The sequence below is a fragment of the Nymphaea colorata genome, chromosome 12, assembly GCF_008831285.2.
Source record: "Nymphaea colorata isolate Beijing-Zhang1983 chromosome 12, ASM883128v2, whole genome shotgun sequence".
In the NCBI taxonomy this organism is placed as follows: domain Eukaryota; kingdom Viridiplantae; phylum Streptophyta; class Magnoliopsida; order Nymphaeales; family Nymphaeaceae; genus Nymphaea; species Nymphaea colorata.
The window spans coordinates 5384612-5412070 of record NC_045149.1 but is presented as its reverse complement, the minus strand read 5'-3'; the positions used below and the strand labels follow the sequence as shown (position 1 = coordinate 5412070).

The 27459-nt window shown below is 40.6% G+C and overlaps 1 protein-coding gene across 3 annotated transcripts in view; it reads left to right on the top strand.

The window, feature by feature from the left end:
- Positions 1-2591: 2591 nt before the first annotated feature.
- The window catches only part of LOC116265827 (DNA mismatch repair protein MSH4), a 59195-nt gene continuing 34327 nt past the window's right edge, over positions 2592-27459 (top strand). The window contains exons 1-8 of one of the 3 annotated variants that reach the window (XM_031646772.2): positions 2592-2709; positions 3712-3915; positions 4023-4058; positions 4140-4249; positions 5695-5740; positions 6934-6980; positions 17101-17208; positions 17354-17429. In XM_031646772.2, coding sequence (XP_031502632.1) covers positions 2644-2709; positions 3712-3915; positions 4023-4058; positions 4140-4249; positions 5695-5740; positions 6934-6980; positions 17101-17208; positions 17354-17429 — 693 coding nt within the window. In that variant the 5' untranslated portion in view covers positions 2592-2643. Of the gene's footprint in view, positions 2710-3699; positions 3916-4022; positions 4059-4139; positions 4250-5694; positions 5741-6933; positions 6981-17100; positions 17209-17353; positions 17430-27459 lie in introns of all 3 variants that reach the window. The other 2 variants (XM_031646773.2, XM_031646774.1) reach the window with 2 other exon arrangements.

The following is a 27459-nucleotide window of genomic DNA, read 5'->3' as shown; positions in this document are numbered from 1 at the left end:
TGTTATGAAAAAAGAAAATTCCATTGGTATGGGTGAAATGGCAACATCACTAGATCAAACAATATACTTGGGAGCCTGAAGATGACCTCAGAAAGATTCATCCTCGGTTGTTTGATTAAGGTATGCCCAAATTTCAAAGAAGAAATTTTTTTAATGGTGAAGGCTTCAGCAGTAAAAGAAATTGAGAAAGAGATACCTTCCATTTTCTTGTTGTCCCTGGTTGGAGTCAAAGTTGGTGATAACTTAGTTGTTCTTTTATCATCTCAGCCACATTGAAGCACCGACAATGTGAATCATCTCAGCTAGGACTTAGTTGTTCTTTTATCATCTCAGCCACATTGGAGTCAAAGTTGGTGATAACTTAGTTGTTCTTTTATCATCTCAGCCACATCTCAGTCCCTGGTTGCATCTAGTCGTTCCCCATATATATATATGTGTGTGTGTGTGTGTGTGTGACACTTGGTAAGAACCAAACCACTTAGGAAAGAGACAAAAATCAGACGATTGAAATTAATTACTATTTTTTTCTAAAATCTAAACTTATAGATATAATCTTAAGAGTGATTTGATGAGAAACATAAATTAAGTTAGTTGTTTGCTTACATAGGTAGTGTTTTTATAGTAAAAATGGACGGCTCTTATAACATCAAATTTTTGGTAATATGAAGATCATTTTTTTTTTACAAAAATAACTTGAACTAAAGCATGATTATATTAAATTAGTGTTTAAAAACAAACTAAAATGTTCATATTCTGTTTAAAAAATTTTTTAAAATGAATTTAAGACGTCTGGTGTACACACACACACACACACACACACACACACACACACATATATATATATATATATATATATATATATATATATATATATATATATATATATATATATATATATATATATATATATATATATATATATATATATGAAACCTCTCTCTCTCTCTCTCTCTCTCTCTCTCTCTCTCTCTCTGTGTGTGTGTGTGTCTGTCTGTGTATGTGTGTGTGTCTGTGTCTGTGTCTGTGTCTCACTCTTTCTCTCAAAAGTCAGCCATATCAAAGGCTCTACTGAAACCCTAAGCCCTCTTTTTGAGTGAATCTAGAATCTATTAGAGAGAAAGATAGAGAAGACATAGGTGGAGGTGTCAGTAGCAGGGAGCAGTTCTAAGTCACTGCCTGCAGCAGCCCAATAAGAATTTCATTGGGGGACTTAAAATTATAACATGGTAACTAAAAAATTATATGGGGTGGCCACTCCAAAACTGGGCTGGTGACTCAAGTAACCCAACGCCAGAAAATCCTTCTGCCTTCTTCAGCCCCTTATCTCCAAGCACTCCCTCTCTGGGTCCACCGCCATCACTGTTGTCTGTTGCCAACACCACCACTATCGCTTCTTGGCAGAAGCAAAGACGAGCATCATTAAGAGAATGAGCAGTATCACAGGACTATTCAAAACTTGTGAACTAAGACTGGACATCAGGTTGGCCCGACCCGATAAGGAGTCGGGCTCGGGTCGGCTCCACACCCGAAACTTGGGCCCGAGCCCAGCCTGACAATTAAAACTCGAGTTCAAGCAGGCCTAAGCTCGGCCTGATTAAATTAAAAAAATATTTTTAATACAAAATAATATATAAATATAATTAATACTAATAAAATGTTATAATTACGTAAAACAATATTATAATTATATATTAACCTGTGTGTATGTGTTTGCATGCCTGTTAGTCAAGTTTGTAGATACTGACAACACATTTTGTAAATGCATGCATATCTATAACTCTGTTTTTTCAAGTACCACCGCTATAGCAAATGTGAAGAGGGACAAAGATGTGCGGTTGGGGAAAAGAAGGGCCATCGTTCGTCGACCCCCTCGTCCAGACGATTGAGAAAAGCGTTGAATATGCATGAATCATATGAGGAGAATGTGAAGGAAAAGGTCGGTTTCCTTTCTTGGCTGGAAACTTAGAATGATGGGCATTATCAGTAAACGAGTTCGAAAACTCGGGCTCGAGCTCGATGTTTAACCATTGAGTCGAGTTCGAACCCATCAAGTGGAGATCGACTTGAGTTCGAACCGAAGTCCAGCTCCATGTTTTATGAGTCCAGCTCGACTCACACTTGTTTAAGCCTATATAAAGTCATTCCTTGCACGATATAGTAGTATTCCTGGGAATTGACAAAGGATTACCCATACATTTGATTTGGATCGCATGTCTGAAAAAATCAGATATGAAAAAATGTTTAAAATTCGATTAAGAAATAGCATTTGGATTTAAAAAACATGTGCTATTAGATTTGGATATGGATTGGGATCAAATTTATTTTTACACAAATATCCTATATCTAATGCTCTTACATCTTGAAAATGGTATAATTGAGTTTAAAAATCAAATTTAGCTCAGATTCAAATTGTGAAATGGGATTTTGGAATCAAATTTGGATATGACTTTTTTCATTCGTATTCAAATTCAAATATCCAAAACATCATATATGGTTAAAAGAATATCCTATTCAAATCCGATCAGTTGTCGTGGTTCTTAAGTAATTAACCAAAATATTTTGACGCAAAAAGGGCGTTTGCCAAAAATTAACAAACATCCAGAGCGGGTTCTCTTTCCCGCCATCGACCGACGACAGTGTAAGATGGAATCAGAGGGAGGAGAGAGGGCGAGCATCATCGTCGGGCTCATAGAGAACAGAGCCAAAGAGGTTCGCCAACTCGCCTTGTTCTCTCTATGATATCGTACACCTCATCTCCGCGATGCTTTAATCCCCTGTTGTCCTCTTGATTCCAGTATGGATGATCCGCGATTCCTGGATCTACAATTTCCTAAATTTATCCTTTTCCAACCTCGAATGTTCACTAACTTTTCATTTTCCGGATATTTCTTTCCTGCAAACTTCTCCGGTTTGAGCCTCGAAGTTTGAAGAGGGAGAATTTAATTTACCTTAAATATTGAAGTTCATATCGACTTTGGTTTAAGATGGTGGACTAGGTTTTCCAGAAAAGTTAATCCTGTTGGTGCTGTCAAATGCTTTATTATAGGATTTAACAAAGGATTCTCACACGGAGGGCTCAAGTTACGTCTATCATGGAGCTTTTTGTAACAAATTTCGTTTGACATGATTGAAGAATCTTTTAGTCTGCATAGGCATTAAAATTATCCAGATTTTTAATCCCACAAAGGTCAACAAAATGTTCCTTCCATTATCTGCAAATTCTGATGCTTTCTTTCTCTTATTCATTTGTTTTTATGTCGGTTCACAATTTTATACTTGTAGTGCTCTGTGCAACGATTGTCATCTTTGCTGCCTCCAATACTTATCATAATCTTCGAAGAATTTCCCGGGTTTCTCATTTTTTCATAATCAAATTTGAACTGAGTGGTAAAAGCGGGACTTATTTTTAGTAGAGCATGTGGCTTATCACATCGAGAAGGCAGCATAAAGTGTCCAATTTTTTGGAAGGTTATCTGCTTGTATGCCTGAGGAGTTTACAGGCTTGAATGGATCCTTGCAATAGGCACCGAATGCATTATTATTTTTTTTATCAAGGACTATGGCATAAATTTTATTTGATTGGACACATCACTGACGTTTCATTAGGTGTGCGTAATTTCCCTGACCATTGAAAGTATAGATTTCTATTTCCCTTCTTGTTTTTTTTTTTTTTTTTTTTTCATTTTTACATTGGTCCAGCTCTCCATTCAGGTTGGATTAGCAGCCTTCGACTTGAGATCAGCTTCACTGCATCTTTCTCAGTATATAGAAACAAGCAGCTCATATCAGAACACAAGGACCCTGCTTCATTTCTATGATCCAGCAGTGATCATTGTGCCCCCAAACAGGACGTCAGCTGATGGCATGGCTGGAGTTTCTGAGCAAGTAGACATGTTTTATTCATCTGCTAGTAAGGTGCTCATATTTTAGGAAATATCTCTGATAAAATTAAGATGCCAAAGAAAAAGGCTGTCTTGCATCCAGATATGGCTATCAGTCCTTTGCCTTTGTGGATTTTTCAGGTTGTAATGGCTCGTGGTTGGTTTGATGATACCAAGGTCTTAGTACACCTTCAATCATGTACTTATTTAGATTTCGTTTCTTTTCAATATTCATAGATTGCATAACTTGTCATCCAGGGGGCCACACTGACAAAAAGTTTGGCAGCTAAAGAACTGTCTGTTGGTTTGGATATATACTGCAAGCAGTATTATCTTTGCCTGGGTTCTGTTGCAGCAATCATAAGATGGTAGATCCATACCACAATCTTCTTGTTACACACATATCATTTATAAGATTATTGCATGAATATCTGTCGGTGGGTTTACTTCTTTCTGATTTAATGTGAATTTCTATGCATCTACATAAGTGAGAGAGCTGTTTTATTGTCCGATGGGAAAAACATCCTAGAACTTCTTTCCCATCTAGCCAAAGTCTGTCTAGTTTGAGTCCCGTTGATTTGGTTCAAGTGGATATATGGGGACCATGTAAAGTTCCTACTAGATCTCAGTGTTGTTATTGTTTAGTCGTTGTAGATGATTGTTCTAGGTTGTCTTGAGTGTTTTTAATAAAGGAGTGATCTGAAGCATCATGTATTCTCAAAACTTTTATTATGTGAATGAAGACTCAGTTTTTTTCAGTTGTCAAAGTTGTTCCTATTGATAATTATCTTGAATTTAAAACCACATTTCTCTTACAATTCTACAGGGAAAATAAAATTCAACATCAAACTACTTGTCTTCATAGCTTTTGCAAAATGGGGTAGCTGAGAGGAAACATAGACACCTTCTTGATGTTTCCTGTGCTATTGTGATTCAATCAAATATGCCAACTTCATATTGAGGAGATGTAATTCTAACAGCTAGCTATCTTATTAATCATATACTTTCATCTACTTTGGGTAGTAAAAATTCTCTCCAGATTTTGTTTCCTCGTGGTCCTTTGTTTTATATACGTCATAGTCTTTTGGGTGTGTTTGCTTTGTGCATAACTTAGGACCTAATCGGGACAAGCTATCTTCACAAGCCACAAAATGTGTCTTCCTCGGATACCTCAAAAATCTGAAGGGATACAATTGCTATGATCCTGTCACCAAACGAGAGTATTAGTGGGCATGTTACATTTTTTTTAATTCTTGTATTGCACAGACAATTCATTTCTATTGCCTATTTCACCTTTGTTGTTGGAATCCACTCTCATTCCATCGTCCTCCTCTCCTCCTGTATCAAGATATCAAGACCCACCACTTGTCTACTCTTGAGTTGCTTGTTTACTCGAGCTACTTGTTTTGAACATTTTTAGCATGATATTTTGAAATATTGCCAAATTTTCTGACTCACTCTAAAGGCAGACCATGGCGGTTCTGTGCCATTCCTCAGAATACTTCTCTTCAGAATACATTTTTGAAGCATGAAAGCCTGTAAATTTCGGGATAAGTATTTGTAAATTTCTTGGCTGTAAACTTCTCTGTAACCTTCTACAAAGATTTTTCTGATTCTGTGGATGCTGTACTTTATAGTTTATACTTCTGTGGTTCATGTGCCATTTCTGAGGTTCATGTGTACTCAAACCATGCTCCTTTTAAATGGCATATGTCTCATGTTGTTGCTGATTCTAGCTTTTTGAATCGTATGAAATACTCAATAAGCTGTGTACTTGAAGAGCCTTATGTCTTGTGTTCTTATAATCTTTCAGGGCAGAAGCAGAAATGGGTGTAATTGTCAGTAACCATTCTTTGATGGTGAGATAGTTGGCTTAACACGATGTGACTGAGTTGTCTCTTCATGATCTGCTTGCTACAGGCGCTATGAAGCCTTTATGGCCTTTCCTTGACACGCTTTGCTGTTCACATTTTTAGGCTTCTTTGTGTGCTATAGAAATGATTTAAGCATACATATTGTTTCTGTGTAGGATTTTGAGTAGTGTCCTTCCCACCTCCTTCCCTCTCTCCCGTTTTTGGTTGAATACATTCTTTTTCTTTAGTCAAATGCACCTTTGTTTTATGCTTCTCTAGAAACGATATGGTAGCACAAAAGAAGACAGAAAAAGCTAGAAATCCTTTATGCTTTTATCCAAAAGATTTTCATGGCACTTAGCACTTAAAAAATAAGTTAGAGAATATGTGGAAGATGCACAATGTGATTGTTAGAAAGGAATGTGGAGTATAATCTCACAGACGGTGTTTATGTGTGAATAAGTTCTCATAATGATCAAGCAAGAGTTACAGAAGTTGAGAAAGTCAAAGTGCAGAAGACGGACAAGAAAGTAAAATAGTTTCTCAACTAAATGGTCAAGAAAAAGCAGTTAAAATATGAGCTGATATCTCCCACAGGAGAGCCATTGTAGCTGTTGGAAACCAGCCAACGACTAGGAAGAATAGTACAGATACAATGACTGAACAGTAAAAATACAGAAGAAAATTTGAAAAAACAATGAAAAAAATGCAACAAAAAAATGCAAATAATATATATTTCAATATTATGTATAATTTGTTTCTACCATTTGTATGGTATATACACCAGGTATATGCATGATATACTTGCACAATTAGGCCTGCACACATACACACATTCACACAATCTAAAATGCTGTCATACACACTGTCACATGATTTAAAATTGATCTGATTGCTGTCTGGTGTTTGATTTGGTTAACCTCAGTTCACTATCCTATCATGGCCTCAATCATGTTGTACTATGTGTGTGCACATGTTTCTCATATATGAGACCAATTTTGATGTGTTCGTGGCCTGTTTCAAATCCTCAAGGCAATATACCACCTGTTGTTCTAGCAGTAGGTTTTTCAAGATCCCCTGAGCATCCGTTTACCCTTGTTTCTGCAACAGCAATGTAAATGGATAAATGCTTCATTTCTTATATTTGTTCACCTCTGTCTTCATGGTCTATTCATAATGTTTCCATTATGTGATTTTAGGTAACTTTCAATGGCTCTTCAGACCACATGAATATTGATGCCACAAGGTATCTTCTAGCCGATAATTTTCGCATTGGATGGATTGCACTAGTGTCTAGATGATATTAGTGTTAAGTTTCTTTTTTTTTTTTTTTTTTTAAATACTTGAGAACAGATATCCTTTCTAGAATTATGAAACAAAATTACAAAATAAATTTGTCTCATGGATAAATAGAGTAAAACATTTAGACATCAACCTTGAGTTTTCCTCCTCAATGCCCTTGTTATGAGCTCTTTGAGCTTGTTTCAAGTATATCCCTTATCACCAGTAGCAAGTTTCGCTATGAAAGCAAATACTAATTAGGAAATAAGTTACTTCTGCTTGGTAGGCTAGTAATTGCAATCTAAATAATTAAAATCATTCACTTAATTGAAATACTCTTCTCATCCAACAGTTTCTGAAAACAAACTTTCTTTAGAATGCATTCTTCTGTTTTTCATTAACCTTAAAGAAAATAATCAAATTTGTTATTTGCATAAATCTCTTAACACATTCCAGCATTTTGTGAATCTTTTTCTTGTTTTCAACTTTGCATAAGGTTCTGATTCTTCCTAAATAGTGTCCATTCACTTGAAAATTGGGATAATCAACGTTCATTCATAAAGTTTTGTCACTGAGTGGGGAGATTCCCTAAAGTGTGCACCCAAGAGCACGTGAACTGGCTGGTAGGCTAGTCCAATGATGACTATGTCTAGCTATTGGGCTAGTTGGTTGTGCTTGGTCATTTTAATGGCGCCCCTTACTCTGTGTCATAGATGTTATTTTAAGAAAATGCATATATAGAAAAAGGAAAACGTGAAGGCATCAAATTTTTTTTTTTAAATATATCCAAAATGTACATCACAAGATTTTTATCAAATTTCCAAGCATTTTGATATATTTTAAAGTTTTTTTGGTTTTTTTAATATTTTAATAATTATTTTAATTTTTTGGCAACTTTAGACCTATTGCTTTGTGCAACAGCGCCTACAAAGTCATATTAAAGGTAATAGTGCTCAGGATGCAAGAAATTTTTGCCTAAATCATAGATGAAAATCAATGTGCTGTCCTTAAAGATAAGAGTTATTCATGATTAGCTCCTCCTAGCTCATGATTTTATAGACTCGTTTCAAGAAGTGGTGGGTTTAAAGTTGGATCTTTCTAAAACATATGATAGAGTATGTTGGGACTTCGCAAAAGTATGGAGTTGTTGGGTTTCCATCCTAGCTGGATAGGTAGGGTAATGTGTTGTGTCCGAAGTCCGAACTGTATCATTCTCAATTCTTATGAATGGCGAAGAAGGAAGACAATTTAATAGCCAAGGAGGTTTGAAACTGGGGGATTCTTTCTCCCCACATCATAGTGATGGAGGCAGTAACAAGTGGGTTAAAGCCTAGAGTGAGTGGGAAGAGTGTTAAGATGTGTTTATATTCAGTTTTAGGTTTAAGAGGGTACTTTTGTAATAACTTTTCCTTTAGATGTTTCTCTTGTAACTTCTCTCTCTCCTCTAGTCTATATAAAGAGGAGTTAGGGCAGATTTCGAGGTTAATCAAAGATTATTCTTTCTAATTTTATCATGGTATCAGAGCAGCAGCCGTCTCCTCCTCCTTGGCGCGCCGATTGAGCGGCGCCGCCCGTCGCTGACCTCTCCACCCGACGCCTCCGCCAGTCGCTGTCCTGACCTCTCCGCCCGACGCCTCCGCCCGTCGCTGACCTCTCCACCCGACGCCTCCGCCTGTCGCTGACCTCTCCGCCCGACGCCTCCGCCCGTTGCTGTCTTCTCCGCCCGACGCCTCCGTCAGCTGTTGCAGTCATCTTCGCCGCTGCCCGCCGTGGCTTTCACCTCCGCCCGCCGCCGCCGTCCGTCGCTGTTGCTTCTCCGCTGCCGCTGAATCGCCGCTGCACGCTGCATCGCCTCTGCTGTCTCCACCACTCTCCTCTGCTCCGCCGCTGCCCTGCACGCTGATTTTCCTCTCAGCGTCTTAGCTGTCGCCTCTGGTAATCTGTCTTCGTTCAGTTCTGTTGTTGCCTCTTCCAGCCGATCAGACTTATGGATTGCTGCCTGTGTTAACTGCTTCATGATCAGCATGTTGTCTTTCGATATGTGATTGTCTTCTTTTTGCCTGCACTTCCTATTCCGTGGCTCGGTTTCCTCCATTGTGTTGAGCGATGTCTGAAATTAGCAGCGGCGCTAATACCTCTTCCTTTGTGTCGTCGGGAGAGATGAAGAGTTCCCCATTTTCCAGCTTTATCACCAAAATGGATGGGGGTAATTACGAGATGTGGGCCATGCAAGTAAAAAGAACCTTGATCGCTCATGAGAAGGAACATCTTATATTGGAGCCCGAGCCCGTACAGAAGGTAGGAAAATATACTACTTGGTTTAAAGATAATTCGTTGGTTATGGTATGGATTGTTGGTACTCTTACTCAAGACATTGCCAATGAAGTCCTGCATAAGGAAAGTGCAAAGGATATGTGGGATTCCCTTGCAGCCACCTATTCACAAGCAAGGAATGAAACAAGAATTATGCAGCTTCATCATGATATTCATCAGATGCGCCAAGATGGTCGCCCTCTACATACTTATTATTCTAGTCTCAAGTCCATGTTTGAGAGACTAAACAGCTACTTTCCTGCATGTAAGTGTGAACAACAGAAGGCATACAGAGATATGCTTATGGTCGGAGTATTTCTGTCTGGATTAGACTCTGTTTATGAATCAGCAAAGAATCAGATGCTCACTAGTCCCTCGATTCCTCCTATTGATGAAGCTTATAGTAGGCTAAGCAGAATTCCAATCCCTTCATCGACTGTTCTTGATACCACTTCTGCTATGCTTGCTACTCGTGGCAGAGGTGGGTCCCTCTTTGCCAGAGGACGAGGATACCGTGGCCGTGGCAATACCCCTTCGCGCCCAGTATGTCAGTTTTGTCATCGCATTGGTCACACTGTGGATAAGTGTTGGCAGAAACATGGTCGTCCAGCTGTTGCCAATCAGACTGTTTTTACTGATTCTCCAGAGCAGCCTAAGACTCAGCATCCTGTTTCCTCCAGTGAGTTACGTGCAGATGATATTATCTCTCAGTTGAGACACTTGATTGGAGATAGACCTCAACAAGCTCCTGATCCGACCACCTCTACTATCACTACTGCTGCCAGTGCATCTTCATCTGGTATGTATTCTGACACTACAGATTGGCTCATTGATTCGGGTGCATCGACACATCTCTGTGGAGACAAGGCACAGTTTACTTCTTATGTCCCTACTCCACCTGGTCGCTCGGTTATTCTAGCAGATGGCAAATATTCTCCCGTTGTTGGACTTGGAGAGGTCCAACTTACTTCATCATTACCATTGCAACATGTTCTTCATGCACCAGAATTCCCACATAGCCTACTATCTATCAGTCAGATTACCAGAGATTTAAACTGTCGTGCGATATTTGACTCCTCTTCTCTTGTGTTTCAGGATATACTGACGGGCAGGGTGATTGGCAGTGGCCGTGAACAGGGAGGTCTTTACAGGCTAGTGCATCCCTTTCCCTTTGCTGGGTCTACCTCTGCAGGGTCGTCCTCATCCTCGGCTTATACTTGGCATTTACGTTTTGGACATCTACCGTTTCAGAAACTGCTGCATGTTCTTCCTCAGCTGTCTCCTAAGTCTTCTTTTCAATGCGAGTCTTGTCAGTTGGGCAAACACCATCGGTCATCCTTTCCTCCGCGGCCCAATCGAAGTAGCCATTCTGTGTTTGAGTTACTTCATTTTGATGTTTGGGGTCCGAGTCGTACACCTGCTCTTCAAGGTCATCGATATTATCTTGTTGCTGTCGATGACTATAGTCGTGTTAGTTGGGTTTTTCTTATGAAGCATAAATCTGAAGTGGGTCATGTAATCAAAAATTTTATCAATGAAATTCTGACTCAGTTTGATACTTGTGTCAAAATTGTGCGCTCTGACAATGCTCTTGAGTTCTGTGCTTCCTCTTTGGAACAATTTTTCAGGGATAAGGGTATCATCCACCAAACTTCTTGTGCCTATACCTCCCAACAAAATGGGGTTGCTGAACGGAAACACCGTCATATTCTTGATGTTGCCAGAACCATTTTCATACATAGCCATGTTCCCCATTCTTACTGGGGCGATGCTGTTCTCACAGCATGCTATCTTATTAATCGTATGCCGTCATCTGTGTTGGGAGACCTTATTCCTATCTCTGTCCTCTTTCCTGACAGAGACTTGTTTTCTGTTCCACCTCGTGTTTTTGGATGTGTTGCCTTTGTTCAGTTGCTTGGTCCTGGGCGAGATAAGTTGTCTCCTCGGGCCATCAAAACGATCTTTGTTGGTTATTCCCGCACTCAAAAGGGATATCGATGTTATGATCCTTCTACTCGTCGGTATTATGTGAGTGCTGATGTTACATTTTTTGAATCAACCTCTTTCTTCTCCCCAAATGGAACTCAATTAAGGGCGTCTGAATTAAATGATGAAGTCCAATTTCCTCTACCTCTCATGAGTTGTCCAAACCCAGTTGATCCACGTTTTGGGGCTGTCTACCAACGTCGTACTAAGCCTGCTGCGCCTGTTCAATGTGCACATGTGCCTTCACCCAGCACGCCCAAGGTAATTCCTGACACAAACTCAACTGACAATGTTTTATGTAATGATGACATAGGAGTATGTCACGAGCATGTTCCTGCTCCTAATGAACTTGATATGCCCATTGCTCAAAGGAAAGGCAAACGCAGTTGCACTTTGCATCCTATCTCTGGTCATTTATCCATGGATAGACTCACCCCTATGTACCGACAGTTTGTCAAGGGGCTGTCGGCTATTGCTCTTCCACAGAATCCCATGGATGCTCTCTCTGATCCCAAATGGGCAGCAGCTATGCAAGAAGAGATGGATGCTCTTCAGTCTAGAGGCACCTGGACACTTGTTACTCCTTCAGCTGATGCAGCCATTGTTGGTTGCAGATGGGTCTTTACTATCAAATACAGAGCAGATGGCAGTATTGACAGATATAAGGCTCGTCTGGTTGCAAAAGGCTATACCCAAACTTATGGGGTTGATTATTATGATACCTTCTCTCCTGTGGCACGACATGCTTCTTTACGGATTCTCCTTGCTGTGGCTGTCAGCAAGAATTGGTCCCTCTCACAGCTTGATGTCAAAAATGCCTTTCTCTATGGTGACTTACATGAAGAAGTGTATATGCAGCAACCACCAGGGTTTGTTGCTGAGGGGGAGTGTCAGAAAGTGTGCAGATTGAGAAAGGCGATTTATGGTCTGAAACAGAGTCCTCGAGCTTGGTTTCAGAAATTGTCAGAGAATATTGAGAATGAGGGCTTCAGACGTTCTTCGGCCGACCATTCCCTCTTTGTCAAGAAGACTTCTACAGGTACGGTGATAGTTCTTGTCTATGTTGATGATATCATTGTTACAGGGGATGATGATCAGGGGATTTCCAACATCAAGGATGTCCTTGGACAACACTTTGTCACCAAGGACCTTGGTGAACTACGTTATTTCCTTGGTATTGAGTTTGCCAGAAATCAAAAGGGCCTTATCATGTGCCAGAGGAAATACGTTACTGATGTTTTGCAAGAGACAGGGATGCTGGGGTGTCGGCCTGCATCCACGCCTATGGATATCAATACCCGCTTGTATGATGATGATACTGAAGATGTTGATGCGAGACAGTATAGAGGGATTGTTGGGAAGCTCCTATACATCACTGTTACTCGACCTGACATTGCCTATGCTGTTAGCAGAGTGAGTCAATTTATGGATAAGCCCAAGAAAGTTCATTGGGATGCTGCTATGATGATTCTTAGGTATCTAAAGAATTCACCAGGAACGGGACTCTTCTTTCAGAATGGTACCTCACTCACTATATCTGTGTATGTTGATGCCGACTATGCAGGATGCCCCTCGGATAGAAAATCCACTACTGGATTTTGTGTGTTTATTGGATCCAACTTGGTTACATGGAAGAGTAAGAAGCAAACTGTGGTTGCCAGATCAAGTGCAGAATCTGAGTATAGAGCTATGGCTCAGGGTACTACTGAAGTTATGTGGGTTAGATCCCTGATGTTGGATCTTACTGTCGAAGTGCCTCTTCCTATGCAACTGTTATGTGATAACAAAGCTGCACTGTTTATTGCTAATAATCCGGCTTTTCATGAAAGAACCAAGCATGTTGAAGTAGATTGTCACTATACTAGAGACATGATTCAAAAGGGGTTTGTAAGTACTTCACACATTTCAACTACAGGGCAAACGGCTGATATCTTTACTAAGGCTCTTGCAAGGGGACCATTCCAAAGCTGCTGTTCCAAGTTGAGCCTATTTGACATATACGCTCCAACTTGAGGGGGAGTGTTAAGATGTGTTTATATTCAGTTTTAGGTTTAAGAGGGTACTTTTGTAATAACTTTTCCTTTAGATGTTTCTCTTGTAACTTCTCTCTCTCCTCTAGTCTATATAAAGAGGAGTTAGGGCAGATTTCGAGGTTAATCAAAGATTATTCTTTCTAATTTTATCAAAGAGGATTTGGATTCCTAAGGGTCCATAAAGTGTTCACTCTACCATGTTTGCTGACAATGTTAGTATATTCAGCAAGGGTTCAGCTGCAACTATAAGGGGTCTCAAAGACACTTTCTCTCTCTAGAGCATACAAACAGTAAAGAACAGTTCATATTTAAAAACTAAGTATATCTACTAATTAGCAACTAATTTTCACCTCAAAATTATTTTTAAACAAAACATAACTATTTTTCCTACTGATGTTGACTTACATGAGAGAGAGAGAGAGAGAGAGAGAGAGAGAGAGAGAGAGAGAACACATTAGCTTTCATTAACCCTAATCCTTGACTAAATAAGGATAGGGGCAGCAACTAAGAATTACAATGTGAGTCAAATATAAAAGACTGCTCGATTCGACTGTTCTTGACTTGTTAGTTGGTGGGTCAACTCGGTGTCTCGGGCCGGGTTATGCTAACTTTTTAATATATAAGTATAAATATAAATATAAATATAAATTAAATAAATAAATCAATATATATATATATATATATATATATATATATATATATATATATATATATATATATATATATATATATAACTTGTCTTTTATACATAAAAAGTTTGTAAAATAACTTAATTTCACTTATATGATTAAAAAAAAAGTGAAAATAGCATAAAGTGAAGCCACAACTTAGTTCATCCTCCTTGAATTGTTGCAATTTAGCATGTCGAATGCAAAAGCATTAAAGAAACTCAATCAATTTAATTAATATTGCTTGTCTTTAACAAACTGAACTGTATCTTTAATAAAGTAACAAACAAAACTTATATCTTAACATGTATCAACTACAAACAGCAATAAAATATTGAAAAATGAAGTAAAACGAGTAGGCTGACTTGTTAGGGGGGCAAGCCGAGTCGAGTCACCCAAGTCACCAGGTTGACTTGGCGAGTTTTTGAACATTCCTCACAACTTATGCTGATTTACCATAAACCTCAATTTTTAACTCTCAGTATTCCCCTTGAAGCTGGAGCATAGATGTTGTTGGGAATAATAACAAAGTTAGATCGGAGTTATTAAAATTTTAGAATAGTTTAGAGGGTTGTTTTATCGTTTTTATGTTTGTTGTGGACCTTATTGTAATTTCTTGTGTCAACCCCTAGTCTCTCTTTGAGAGAGATTAGGGTTAATCCAAAGAATGCTTTTCTCTTCCTAAAATCACATTGCAACAGGGTATTAGAGCAATCCGTTCCTAGAAGGGCTTGATGCTCAAGTGTTTGCGATCTCTCCCATCTTTCTGCTCCCCATCTCTTCTCTCGTCTCTCTGCCATGGTCTCTTTCTTGTTAGTATTCTGCAACCCAAGAATCCAAGATCTGATCGCTAATGGTGAACTAGAATTCAGGCGATCAGATCTCTTGGTTGTTGGAGCAAGCGTTGAAAGTGGTAGTAGATGACAAGTCGTTGATGCAGTGAATGATGTTGAAAGTGGTGCTTGATGACAAGTCATTGCTGCAGAATCAAGTTGCTGTGTTGGAGGTCTTTCATGTGGTTGTTGATGGCAAATAGCTACCATGGCAGTTGTCGTAAGAGATTTTTAGTTCTAGTCAACCAGTTGAATGCATTGGATCAGTCTTCTCTCATCTCTCATGTGGGAAGAGATCAGATTTTATGTTGTTGAAGCAGGATCTGCTAAAAGTTGACGTAGGAGCAGATTTAATTTCCTTCTGCCCTAATTTGTTGTTTCAGATCTGACTTACTAGAGTTATCCAGATTTGTAAGTGCACTATTTCACATCTGGTCGACAGTTTGGCAACTTTTAAGCTAACATCATGGGACAATCCAAGGGTGGACACAGTTCTAATGATGTTGCAGATTATAAGGCATTTGCAAATCCATTCTCTTATGGCTCCTCCTTGGTCCAGAACATTTATGATGTTGGTTTCTGGGCACTGATGAAAACATATCTTCTTGGAGATTGAACCAGAAAAGAAGATCGGTAATTATGCTACTTGGATGGAAGATAGCGACATAGTCATGTTAAGGATTATGAACAGTGTGCAGCCACACTTAGCAAATGGCCTTGTGTATTATCCTACAACAAAAGAGATGTGGGGCAACCTGAAAGACAAGTTACAAAAATGTTAATCATGTTCTCAAAGAAATTAGGTGCAATGTACATTGCCTTTTTCCTTTACGTAGAGCAATGGGTACATCTTGTTCAGCAGAGGAGAATATGCAAGGCTGCCAGGATCAATATTACGCCCATTAGAATTATCAGGTGTACTTACCTCTTAAGAAGGAGCCGCTGGGGAGTCATAAGGAGGAGCCTATCTCTGAGCATATACTAGTGGATGGTCCTTGAACCGAGTGAGACAAGGGGTAAACTCTTAAGGAAAAGGTGGAATGAGGAGAGGAAATGAGTGTGACACCTCAGTAGTGTCATGGGATGAGAAAAATAATGCTGTGACTCGTAGAATGTGACATCCACATTGAGATACTCTCATTTGGAGATTGGGTCAAAGCACTTGTATCCATTTTGATTTCTAGGATAGCCAACAAACACACATTTAACAGCTTGAGCACCAAATTTATCTGTATTTAGTCCCAGTATGTGAACCAAACACGCACAATCAAACACTTGAGGAGCAGTATGAAACAATGAGCACCCATGATAGAGTAACAGAATGGGGATTTGGTCATCAATGAAAGAGGGCATTCAATTTATGAGATAGCATGCGGTAAGCATTGCAACTCCCCAAAAATACGAGGGAACATGATTTTGAAGCATAAGTGTTCGAGCAACATTGAGAAGGGGGTTTCTTTCGCTACCCCATTTTGTTGGGATGTATGTGTGCACTTGAATTGAAGACAAATGCCATGGTCTTTGTCAAATTGTAATAATGGAGCAGTTTTAAATTCTAGAACATTGCCAATGCGAATACACTTGAGCCAAGAACCAAACTGAGTTTTTATTTAAGAATGAATGCTTTCAGAATACAAATGATTTTGACTTTTCTTTTAACGGGAACACCCATGGCTCTGTAGAATAATCATTGTTAGTGACTAAATAATAACAAAACTTCAATCGACTAGGAACCTAACTACGTCCCAATACATCTACATGTATAAGATTAAAGGAACTCTGACTAGAAGGACTCATACCGGAAGGAAACTGCGAGAATGTTCCTCGAATTGACAGTTTTCACACTAGAAGAAAGCTAAAGAAGAAAACTGAGGAACAACAAGAAGAAGGTTGGACAGAGAGGGATGACGAGTTTGAGGTGCCACTGGAAAAGACTAGTACTCGACTCTATGGATGATGCAGCAACTCCAACTGGTTGAGATAGGTATAAATGCCTCCTTCCTCATGGCGTCCCCCAATCGTCTTCTCAGTCGATAAGTCCTGAAAAATACAAGAGTGAGGGTAAAAAATGTCTCTACAGTTGCTATTTTGGAACCACAACCACATTGTCAAAGGATGTTTAGACTGAGTTGTATGCTTGTTGGTGGCTTTCACTAAATTGGTTCTAGTTGGTACATATTTTATTTGTTAATGTATAGTTTCCCACTTGTATGCTTTCTTATTTTATACTATTGCTTCATTCAAATGGCTAGTGTGCAGAATTTGGAAATTATTGAGCCCCTGGATTTAGCTTTCCGGTGTAAGAGTGAAAAGAAAACAAGTCTCTTCCATTTGCTAAAGACAACTAAAACAATTGGCGGGTATTCTCAGATTTAACTTCAGCTATAACATTTCTTTTCAGCCCTTATCATGCTTATGTCAGTGAGCTTAAATGCTACTTTATTGTCCTAATGTAGACTATGTAGTATGCACTAAGTGCAGTTTCAATCTGGGAATCTTTTACAGGACTAGGCTTCTTAGGGCTAATTTATTGCAGCCATTGAAGGATATGGAAACTATCAATGCCCGTCTGGATTGTCTGGTCAGTTGCAAATTAATTTTACCATGTGATTTGGCTTCATATTGTGTCTTTTTATGAAGCTCAATTATGTCTTGTGAGTAACTTTTAGTTAGTAGCCGAGTGATTTATCTGCTTTTCCAGCTTTAGTTTTTAAATTTTGAACTTATATCTTGTGGGTTATAGTTATTTAAAAAACTAGTTGGAATTTTTCAAAATTTTGTTACATTCTATGTTTTTGTTACTTTGTGGTTACATTCACATAACAGGAAAAAAGGGCAAAAAAATATGCATTGGCACACACACACAATTTATTAAATTTTGATATGGATTCATGTGTGTGTGCTCAGTAGTTAAATGCGAGACTAGGCCTGATTTGGAACTAGGCGGTAGCCTGGATGCCTAGGCTGATGCACCTAGTCAGCTTGGCTGTCTCTTCTCCAGCTTGATGTTTGACAAACTTGGATTAGATACTTGCCCTTTATGCTGATTGGAATCACTCTCTGATCGTATGCAAGTTCATTCTTAAAATAATAACCAGCTCTGCTTGCTCCGTTTTCAGCATATAAAGCAAAGGAACTTTTCAACCTAAAATGTTGACACTTTTGGGATTGGGTTTGTTAGAACTATGTATCGATATATAATGTACTTGTTCATAAGAACATTTAAATATGTATGTACATATATTTGTGGACAAATACACAATAGATATAGGTTTATTTTGTAACTATTTATCTGCAAAATTTTATTTTTATTTTTCTAATTTTCTGCTGCAGTTCTTTGCAGCTTGGAGCTAGCTGCTGGCTAGCTCCAACGGTTCATAATACAGCTAGCACATTCAAATTGTTCTATATATATTGTGTAGGTTAGATTGTCTCATTTTAAATCTTTCTTCTAGAGATTTTCTCTGTATGTTTCTTGTATCGTATGTCACACAGGTGCACGTGCACGTGCGATACAATAATTTGCAAAAGAAATTTGGGTGTGGGTGCAACAAGTGCACACACACACACACACACACACACACACACACACATATGTATATATATAATTTCATATATATTTGATTAACTATTTTACATATATCTTTTAGATACAATTATTTTTAATTGTTTTTATGTTTGAAAATGATACATGGGGTCTCCAAGGAGATCACCGGATGCCCCTTTTTAGTCCCTTTTCAAGGAAGGGCTACAAGTTTGTCCTTTTATTTCATTTAAAAAGTGAGAGATAGAGAGAGAGATAGAGATTGTCATGTGTTGAATCAGAAAGTTTATTTTAAGTGTAGTAGTTTTCTGATTATTTAAAAGTTGGAGTCTTCTTTTGTCTTTTTACAACTTTATGAGGCTCCCTTATGTAACAGCTCTAGACGTGCCCTAATCTCTCTTTAAGTAGAGACTAGGGCACAATAATAAGAGATATGTCTTTCCCATCTCTCTCTCTCTCTCTCTCTCTTCCACGTTTAACATGGTATCAGAGCCTCGTCTCCCTAGACCTGTCTGACTCCAGCTGCAGGTCGTCTTCCCCTCTAATGCCTTCCTTCTCTCTTCTTCTTCCTCTTCCTCTTCATCTCTAGTATTCTGTCCAGATCTGCCGTGGGTAACAGTTTGCCCTAAGGGGCTGTATCGTATGGGAGATTAGGGATCTCATCACTGCCAAGACATGATCAGTAGTGATTAGATGCCCTAGATCTGGTCCTTGCAAGGTCTGAAGATCATTGGAGATATGAAGACACATGTTTCAGAGTTGTGGGTGATGGTTGCAGTCAAAGGCAGACTATTTTTTGAATGATCTCGTGGTTAATGGATGACTGATTTGTATTCTTCAGAAGTTTACGCTGTGGATACTAGGGTTTGATGTTTTCTACCTCTAGTAATTATTTATGTTATATAATTATGAAGTTGAAGGCATGTCGTGGTTGAAGGTATGTAGTCTGGTAAAATCTGCATGAAGAAAGTCTGCATGTTTGCTGTTTTTTTTTCCTCTGAAACTCCTGCTACAGAATACAGTCAATAGTAACAGTCAATAGGCAGATTGGTGAAGGTGGTTTGTGCCGTTTGCTGTTTTGTTTGTTGAAGTCTTCGTGAAGAAGGTCATGATTATTTTCTGTGGGCTATTGATGTGCATGTGATGTTGCTGAATTCTACTTTGTTTATCAGCTCCTTTGCATGACTGACTGATTATAAATAGGACTGATTTCCTGTGCCCTAGCTGTTGCACAATTTTATCGTGGTATTCTTGTTCTTAATTCCTGTTGTTGTTCATTATGGCTGAGAGCAACAAACCAAAGGGTGGCAATTGTAGAAATACGAACAAGACGAAGAAGAAGAGAAACAATGATCACGATGTAACGTGGAAAACCCTCAACACGAGGGAGAAAAAACCACGAATGAGGAGGAGTTGGTGCCCACTAGCAGCCAGACTCTCTCTCTCTAAAGATTATCATTAACTCATAAGGATTAGGGTTACATGACTTAAGTAGAGCCCAAAACGGGCTACAAGGCGGGTCGGGTATGGATCCGGACCCGAAACCCACAATCTATCAACACTCCCCCTCAAGTTGGGCGTACATATCAAACATGCCCAACTTGGATACATTCCTCTCAAATGAAGCTGAAGGAAGAGCTTTCGTCAGAACATCAGCAGTTTGGTCTTCAGACTTCATGTAAGGTAAGATCAACTCTTTCGCATCAATCCTTTCCCGAATGAAGTGACGATCAATTTCAACATGTTTTGTTCTGTCGTGAAGTACAGGATTGTTGGCTAAGTTGATTGCAGACTTGTTATCACAATACATCTTCATAGGTCCTTCAATCTCTATTCCAATGTCAGTCAACAATATCTTCAACCATAATAACTCTGACACTCCCATAGCAACTGCCCTATATTCTGCCTCTGCACTGGATCTAGAGCAAACATCCTGTCTCTTGCTCCTCCATACAACAAGGTTTCCTCCCAAGTAGACACAGTACCCTGTAGTGGATCGTCTGGTATCACCACAACCTGCCCAATCCGCATCAGAATAGCCCTCGATTTCCACAGTCTCTTGTTTCACATACAGGAGTCCCTTACCAGGATTTTTCTTCAGGTAGCATAGCACTCTGTCCACAGCCTTCAGATGTGCATCGGTTGGCGCATGCATGAATTGGCTCAAAACATTCACCACAAAGGTGATATCAGGTCTCGTGAGGGTAAGATAAATTAGCTTCCCAACCAAACGTTGATATCTTCCCTTGTCTTCTTCACAGAGAGGCTCTCCATCTCTGAGACTCAACTTGTGCCCAGTGTCAAAAGGGGTAGGAGTAGGTCTACATCCCAATTTACCAGTTTCTTCCAGCAGGTCTAATGTATATTTCCTTTGGTTTAGTACAAGACCAGTACTAGACCTAGCAACCTCCATACCAAGAAAATACCTTAGTTTTCCAAGATCTTTGAGGTCGAATTCTGTAGCCAGTAACCCTTTTAGCTTGATAATCTCTTCCTCATCATCTCCAGTAACAATCATGTCATCTACGTAGACGAGCAGGAGAGTAACCTTGCTCTCCTTCTTCTTCACAAACAGAGTGTGATCTCCATTTCCTTGTTTGTATCCATGACGTATCATCACTCTTCTCAGTCGTTCAAACCACGCTCTAGGCGATTGCTTAAGGCCATACAATGCCTTTTTCAGCTTACAACACATTTCTGGTTCTTCATATCCTGGAGGCATATGCATATATACTTCTTCTTCGAGGTCACCATTGAGGAATGCATTCTTAACATCCAGTTGATACATCTTCCACTCCTTCATCACAGCTAGGGATATAACCACCCTCACAGTCTTCATTTTCGCAACAGGAGCAAAGGTTTCCAAGTAATCAATTCCATATTTCTGGCTAAATCCCTTGGCCACAAGTCGAGCTTTATATCTTTCAACACTCCCATCTGGTTTGTACTTGATGGTATACACCCATTTGGATCCAACTAGGTGAGCGGCTTCAGGAATCTTCACCACTTCCCATGTCAAGTTTCTTCTTAGGGCATCTATTTCTTCTTTCATTGCATCGGCCCACTTGGAGTCACTTTGAGCTTCAGCGACAGTCCTGGGAATCACAGCCAAAGAAAGAGTAGAAACAAAACACTTGTAATCTTTCCCAAGTCTGGAATAAGAAACAAAATTACCAATAGGGTGTTGAGTACATGACCTGACACCCTTTCTCAGGGCAATGGGAAGATCGTCATTCTTCTTTTCAACCTCATCATGGGTCTCCACGGTCTCCTCGGTAGGACTTGGTTCATCCAGGGAAGGAGTGGCATTGGGATTGGAAGTAGATCTAGCATCACAAGTCATCACCTCTGTCCGAGTACCTCGTCTAGAGTAGAACTGTCCAAACAACTGAGGGCCTTCCTTCTCAATGCTATTGTCACCCCTTTCCTCATTCTCAGGCACATCAACAGTATTAAGTGATTCTGTTTTCTTGTAGTCCAAAAAATCTATAAACTGAAGTTCCTGTCTCTGAGAATACTCTTCCCTGCCCACAGACTGCTCCCCCTGAAGAGGATTCACACCAAAGTAAGAGGCATGTTCCAAGAAGGTAACATCCCTCGTAACATAAGCTCGACCAGTAATAGGATCAATACATTTGTATCCTTTTTGCGTAGGGGAGTATCCAACAAAGACACCTTTGATAGACCTAGGATCAAGTTTCTTGACATTTGGACTGTGATCATGGATAAAACATACACAACCAAAAACACGAGGAGGAAGAGGAAATGGTGGACGACTGCCAGGAAGCAACGAGTGGGGAGTCCTACCATTCAAAACACGACTGGGCATGCGGTTAATAAGATAGGCACTAGTAAGAACTGCATCACCCCAATAGTGTTTAGGAAGATTTCTCTGAAACAAAAGAGCCCTGGTGACATTAAGAAGTTGACGATTTTTCCTTTCAGCTACCCCATTTTGAGGGGGGGTGTAACTACAGGATGTCTCGTGAACAATCCCCCGTTGTCTAAGAAACTCCTCAACAGGCCGACACATGTACTCACGGGCATTATCGGACCTGAAAGTTTTAACATTCGCACCATACTGGGTATGCACAAGAAGAATAAATGTCTCGATGATTCGAGGAACCTCGCTGCGGTCTTTTAACAAGTATATAAATGTAGCACGAGAGAAATCATCAATGAAAGTGATAAAATACTGGAAACCTTGACGGGTATGAATGCCCGAAGGTCCCCATACATCAGAGTGAATCAGAGAAAAAGCTTCATTAGCACAACTAGAAGAAAGAGGGTACGAAGCCCTCACATGTTTGGCAAACTGACAAACATCACAAGAAATGGAAGACACATCAAAGGAGGAACACAAGTCTGGAAACAAATGTTTCAAAATCCCAAAAGGTAAATGCCCAAAACGTTCATGCCAGTACATAAAAGACTGAAGACAATCTTCTCTTCTCTTATCTGTCTTGCGGATCGCTGTCAACAGAGCAGTAGCCACACGTATGGGAAGACGATATAATCCATCAGAAGCTAAACCAATCCCAATCCTCTTCCCTGTCACCAAGTCCTGCAAAACACAACGATCGGCAGAGAATATAAGTTCACAATTCAATTCTTTAGTAAGTCTACTGACTGATAAGAGATTTAAAGGAAACTGGGGAACATGTAAAGCGCCCTGCACATGAAATTTGTCCAACAAGGACAGAGTGCCTTCGCCTGCCACACAGGTAGAGGAACCATCTGCAAGAGAAACACGTTCCCTTCCCGAGGACAACTTATACTCATGAAACAATTTTGGGTTACCTGTCATGTGATGAGTAGCACCACTATCGACAATCCATTCCCCCACAGAAGAGTTACCTTGATTGCCAATAGCTGCAAGAGCATGATTAGCTGTAGTTCCCTCTGAGGTCTCAGTCTTGTTGACATCGAGCCTGCCCAAATAAGCCCTTAGTTCACGAAGCTGGTCAGCAGAAATGGAGACTTTTTCTCCACTAGAGGCTTGCACCTCAGACACGGGCGTTCTCCCAGTCAAAGATCTCCCTCTGTTCCCCTTCTTTTCTGGATGAAGATCCCAGCAATAATCCACAGTGTGACCTGTCTTCTTGCAGTGAGTGCACCGGCGAAGAGACCTAGATGGGCCGCCAGGACCACGACTCACGAGAGCAGATCTCTCGTTATAGGGCACAAGTTCCCTCTTCCCTTCTTTTGTAACAAGCCTTCGCTGTTCTTCCGCTTCAACACAGGAGTACACATCTTCAATACTGGACACCTCCCCTGAATTCAAAATCTGACTTCGAACACCTTCAAACTCATCATTTAAACCTGCTAAAAATAGGAACACCCTGTTTTCCCATTCATGAGCAACATAGAGCGCCTGATCATGGGGACAATGCCAAGGAATATCAGAATGATAGTCAAGCTCTTCCCACTTGGCTTTCAAAGCCCCATAGTACTCTGCAACAGACGAGGTCCCTTGTCGAATGCCATAGACTGTCTTCATTACTTGGTAAGTACGAATTGCGGTCTTCTTTTGGCCATACATTTGCTCGAGGACCACCCACATGTCTCTAGCAGTCTTCTTCCGAAGGATAAGGGGCTGAATATCGGCGGAAACGGAATTGACAATCCAAGTTTTCACTTGATTATCCTCAAGAAACCAAGTATGCCACACATCACTTGTTCTTGCTGGTTCGGGGTTGCTCCCATCAATATAGGCCATGCGACCACGGCCAGCAATCCCCATGGTCATAGCAGGCGACCACGAGAAATAATTATCCTTGGTGAGGCGAAGAGTGATGACCTGCATGGGAACATTCTCCGTTCTAAAAGCCCCTATTTCAGTGGGATTGGTGTTGACGGTTGACGAGGAAGAGGCTGCCATAATCACAGACCAGTAGGCAGCAAGGGCAGCAAGAAGCAATCACACGATACAACACCAAAAAACGGACAGAGAGCAGGAAACAGAACCAGGCAAAGCGGCGCGGCGCTGGGCGGAAACAGACCAGGCAGAGCGGCACGGCGCCGGAAAAGGACACGGCGTTGGGCGGAAAAAGACCGCCGCTGGACAGGTCGTCGTTTGGGCAGGCCGACGCTGGGCGGAAGCAGCAGAACGGGAACGCCGCTGGGCAGGCCGACGCTGGGCGGAAGCGGCTGCGCTAACCAGGGCGTCGCTGGGCCGGTTGTCGCTAGGCGGAGACGGCGGAATCCTGATCGGCGTTGATCAGGGCGGCGCTGGGCGGAGACGGCGGCGGGGTGACAGACGACGCTCGGGCACGAGCGTCGGGCACGGGCGAGACGATGAACAGTGTCGGGCGATTCTCCTCTAACACGGGCAAAAGACAACCAAAAACGCCGGAACTTCACGGCTCTGATACCATGTAGAAATACGAACAAGACGAAGAAGAAGAGAAACAATGATCACGATGTAACGTGGAAAACCCTCAACACGAGGGAGAAAAAACCACGAATGAGGAGGAGTTGGTGCCCACTAGCAGCCAGACTCTCTCTCTCTAAAGATTATCATTAACTCATAAGGATTAGGGTTACATGACTTAAGTAGAGCCCAAAACGGGCTACAAGGCGGGTCGGGTATGGATCCGGACCCGAAACCCACAATCTATCAACAGCAATGATCATAAAGGAGTTGGAAATCCCTTCTCCTATGGATCTACTGTTAAGTTAGATGGATACAATTATGAACTGTGGTCCAGGTCTTTTATGTTGTCAGTTAAAGGACATCGAAAGAGGCACATAATTGAAGAAGATGAACCTATTGACAAGTAAGGGAAGTACATGACCTGGAAAGAGGACGACAACATGGTTATGTCTTGGATTATGAATAACGTCCAACCACAAATTGCCTCTACCATTACTTACTATACTACTGCTAAGGAGATGTGGGAATTCCTTAGGCAGACATATTCACAAGATAAAAATGTAAGTAAAATCCTTCAAGTTGAAGAATTGCACAATCTCCGACAGGGAACCAAGATCTATCACAGTACTTTGCAACAGTTAAAGCTATGTATGAGCGACTGAAATTCCTGCGCCCTCCATGCAAATCTTATTATAAGTCACACTTTGAACCTACCATAGTTGCAAAGTTTCTTGCTGGTCTTTCTCCTGATTATGCCGCTGCCAAAGATCAGATGCTCACTGGAAATGAAATTCCTGATCTCTCTGATGCATACAATAGACTTAGTCGTCTGGCTATTAGCTTGTCCCAACCAGCTAATGTGATGCCAGCTTCTGTGCTTGTTGTGGGGGGTGGTCGTGGTCAGTCACCGCCTATAGTGTCAAGAGGAAGAAGTATAGGTCGTGAAACTGGTGGTCGTGGGAGGTTCCAATGCACCTATTGTGGAAAGATGAGACACTTGGAGGATCGTTGTTGGGATAAACATGGTCGTCCATCCTCTATGTCACAGGGGAGAGGTATGGTTACCAAACAGGGCAAGAGTCTTACTCATCCTCCTATGGGTTCTACACAGGTTGCCACTCCTACTGTGGATGGCCCGTTGTCTAGCAGAGTATCAGAGACAGTTACAGTTAGCATTGACAGATCTGAGTATGAACAGTTTTTGGCACACAAAGCCTCACACGCTTCAGCTTCCACAGCTTTGACTGATCGAGCCTTCTCAGTGGATACGTCCACGTCTGGATCAGGTATCTCTTGGATTATTGACTCAGGAGCATCAAGACATTTTTGCAGTAGACCTGGTTCTTTTACTATTTTACATAGATTCTCTCAGCCACGTCACGTCAAAATTGTAGATGGTAGAATGTTACCCATATTGGGTTATGGAGATCTGAAGCTTTCTCAGTCCATGACTATTCCACATGTTTTATATGCTCCTGAATTTCCATCTCATTTGCTTTCCGTCAAACAGTTGATTACTGATTTACACTGTAGCATTATTTTTGACCCTGGTTCATGCTCATTTCAAGACTTACAAACTGGGAAGTAGATTGGTGGCGGCTATGAGAAAGGGGGCGTTTACATCATGCCGGCTCCTATGGGTCTTGCTGTTACATCCTCTACATCAGAGTCTACATTCTTCCACTGGCATCTCAGGCTTGGTCATCCTTCAGCGCTGAAGCTCCGTTCTATCTTGCCTAATGTCTCAGTCCCAGATATTTTTCAATGTGAGACTTATCAACTTGGCAAGCACACTCGTAGTAGTTTTCCTTCGAGTCTTAGTCCTTCGAGTCAAGGGTTGTTTGATATTCTCCATGTTGATGTGTGGGGGCCTAGTAGGGTTGCTAGCCGAGCTAAGTTTAGGTATTTTATGGTCGTTGTTGATTGTTACTCTCGAGTCAGTTGGGTATTCCTTTTGAAGGAAAGGTCTTAAACAGTTTGTATTATAAAAAACTTGATTATTGAAATAAAAACTCAGTTTGATTTCGTTGTTAAGTGTATTCGCACTGATAATGCTATCGAATTCAAATCATTTATCTTGATGACCTTTTATGCTGAAAATGGTATCTCTCCCCAATTTACATGCCCTCATACCTCACAACAGAATAGAGTTGCCAAACAAAAACATAGGCAACTTCTAACTGTTGCTCGTACCCTAATGCTTCATAATCATGTACCTGCATACTTGTGGGGTGATGCCATACTCATGGCTTGTTACCTGACAAATCGTTTACCTTCATCCTCCATTGAGAACGAAGTATCCGTTAAACTTGTTTATCCCAATCGAAGCTTATTTCTTGTTGCATCTAAAATTTTTATGGTGTACCTGTTTTGTTCATATTCTTGGGCCTAAACGTGATAAACTTTATGCTCAAGCCAGTAAATGTGTGTTCGTTGGCTATCTTAGAAACAAAAAAGGATACAAGTGCTTTGACCCTGTCACTCAAAAAGAGTATGTTAGTGCGGATGCCACTTTTTTCGAGTCTCAGTCCTACTTTAGTCCTACTTCAGTGTCATCCGAGATGCCATGTCGTATTCCTCTACCTATTCCTCCGGTCCCGTTGCAATCTTTTCCTTCACCATTTCCTTCTCCTACTTCGACTATGAATAGGTTCCTGGACCCTCCATTGGTCTACACTCTGCGACAGGATC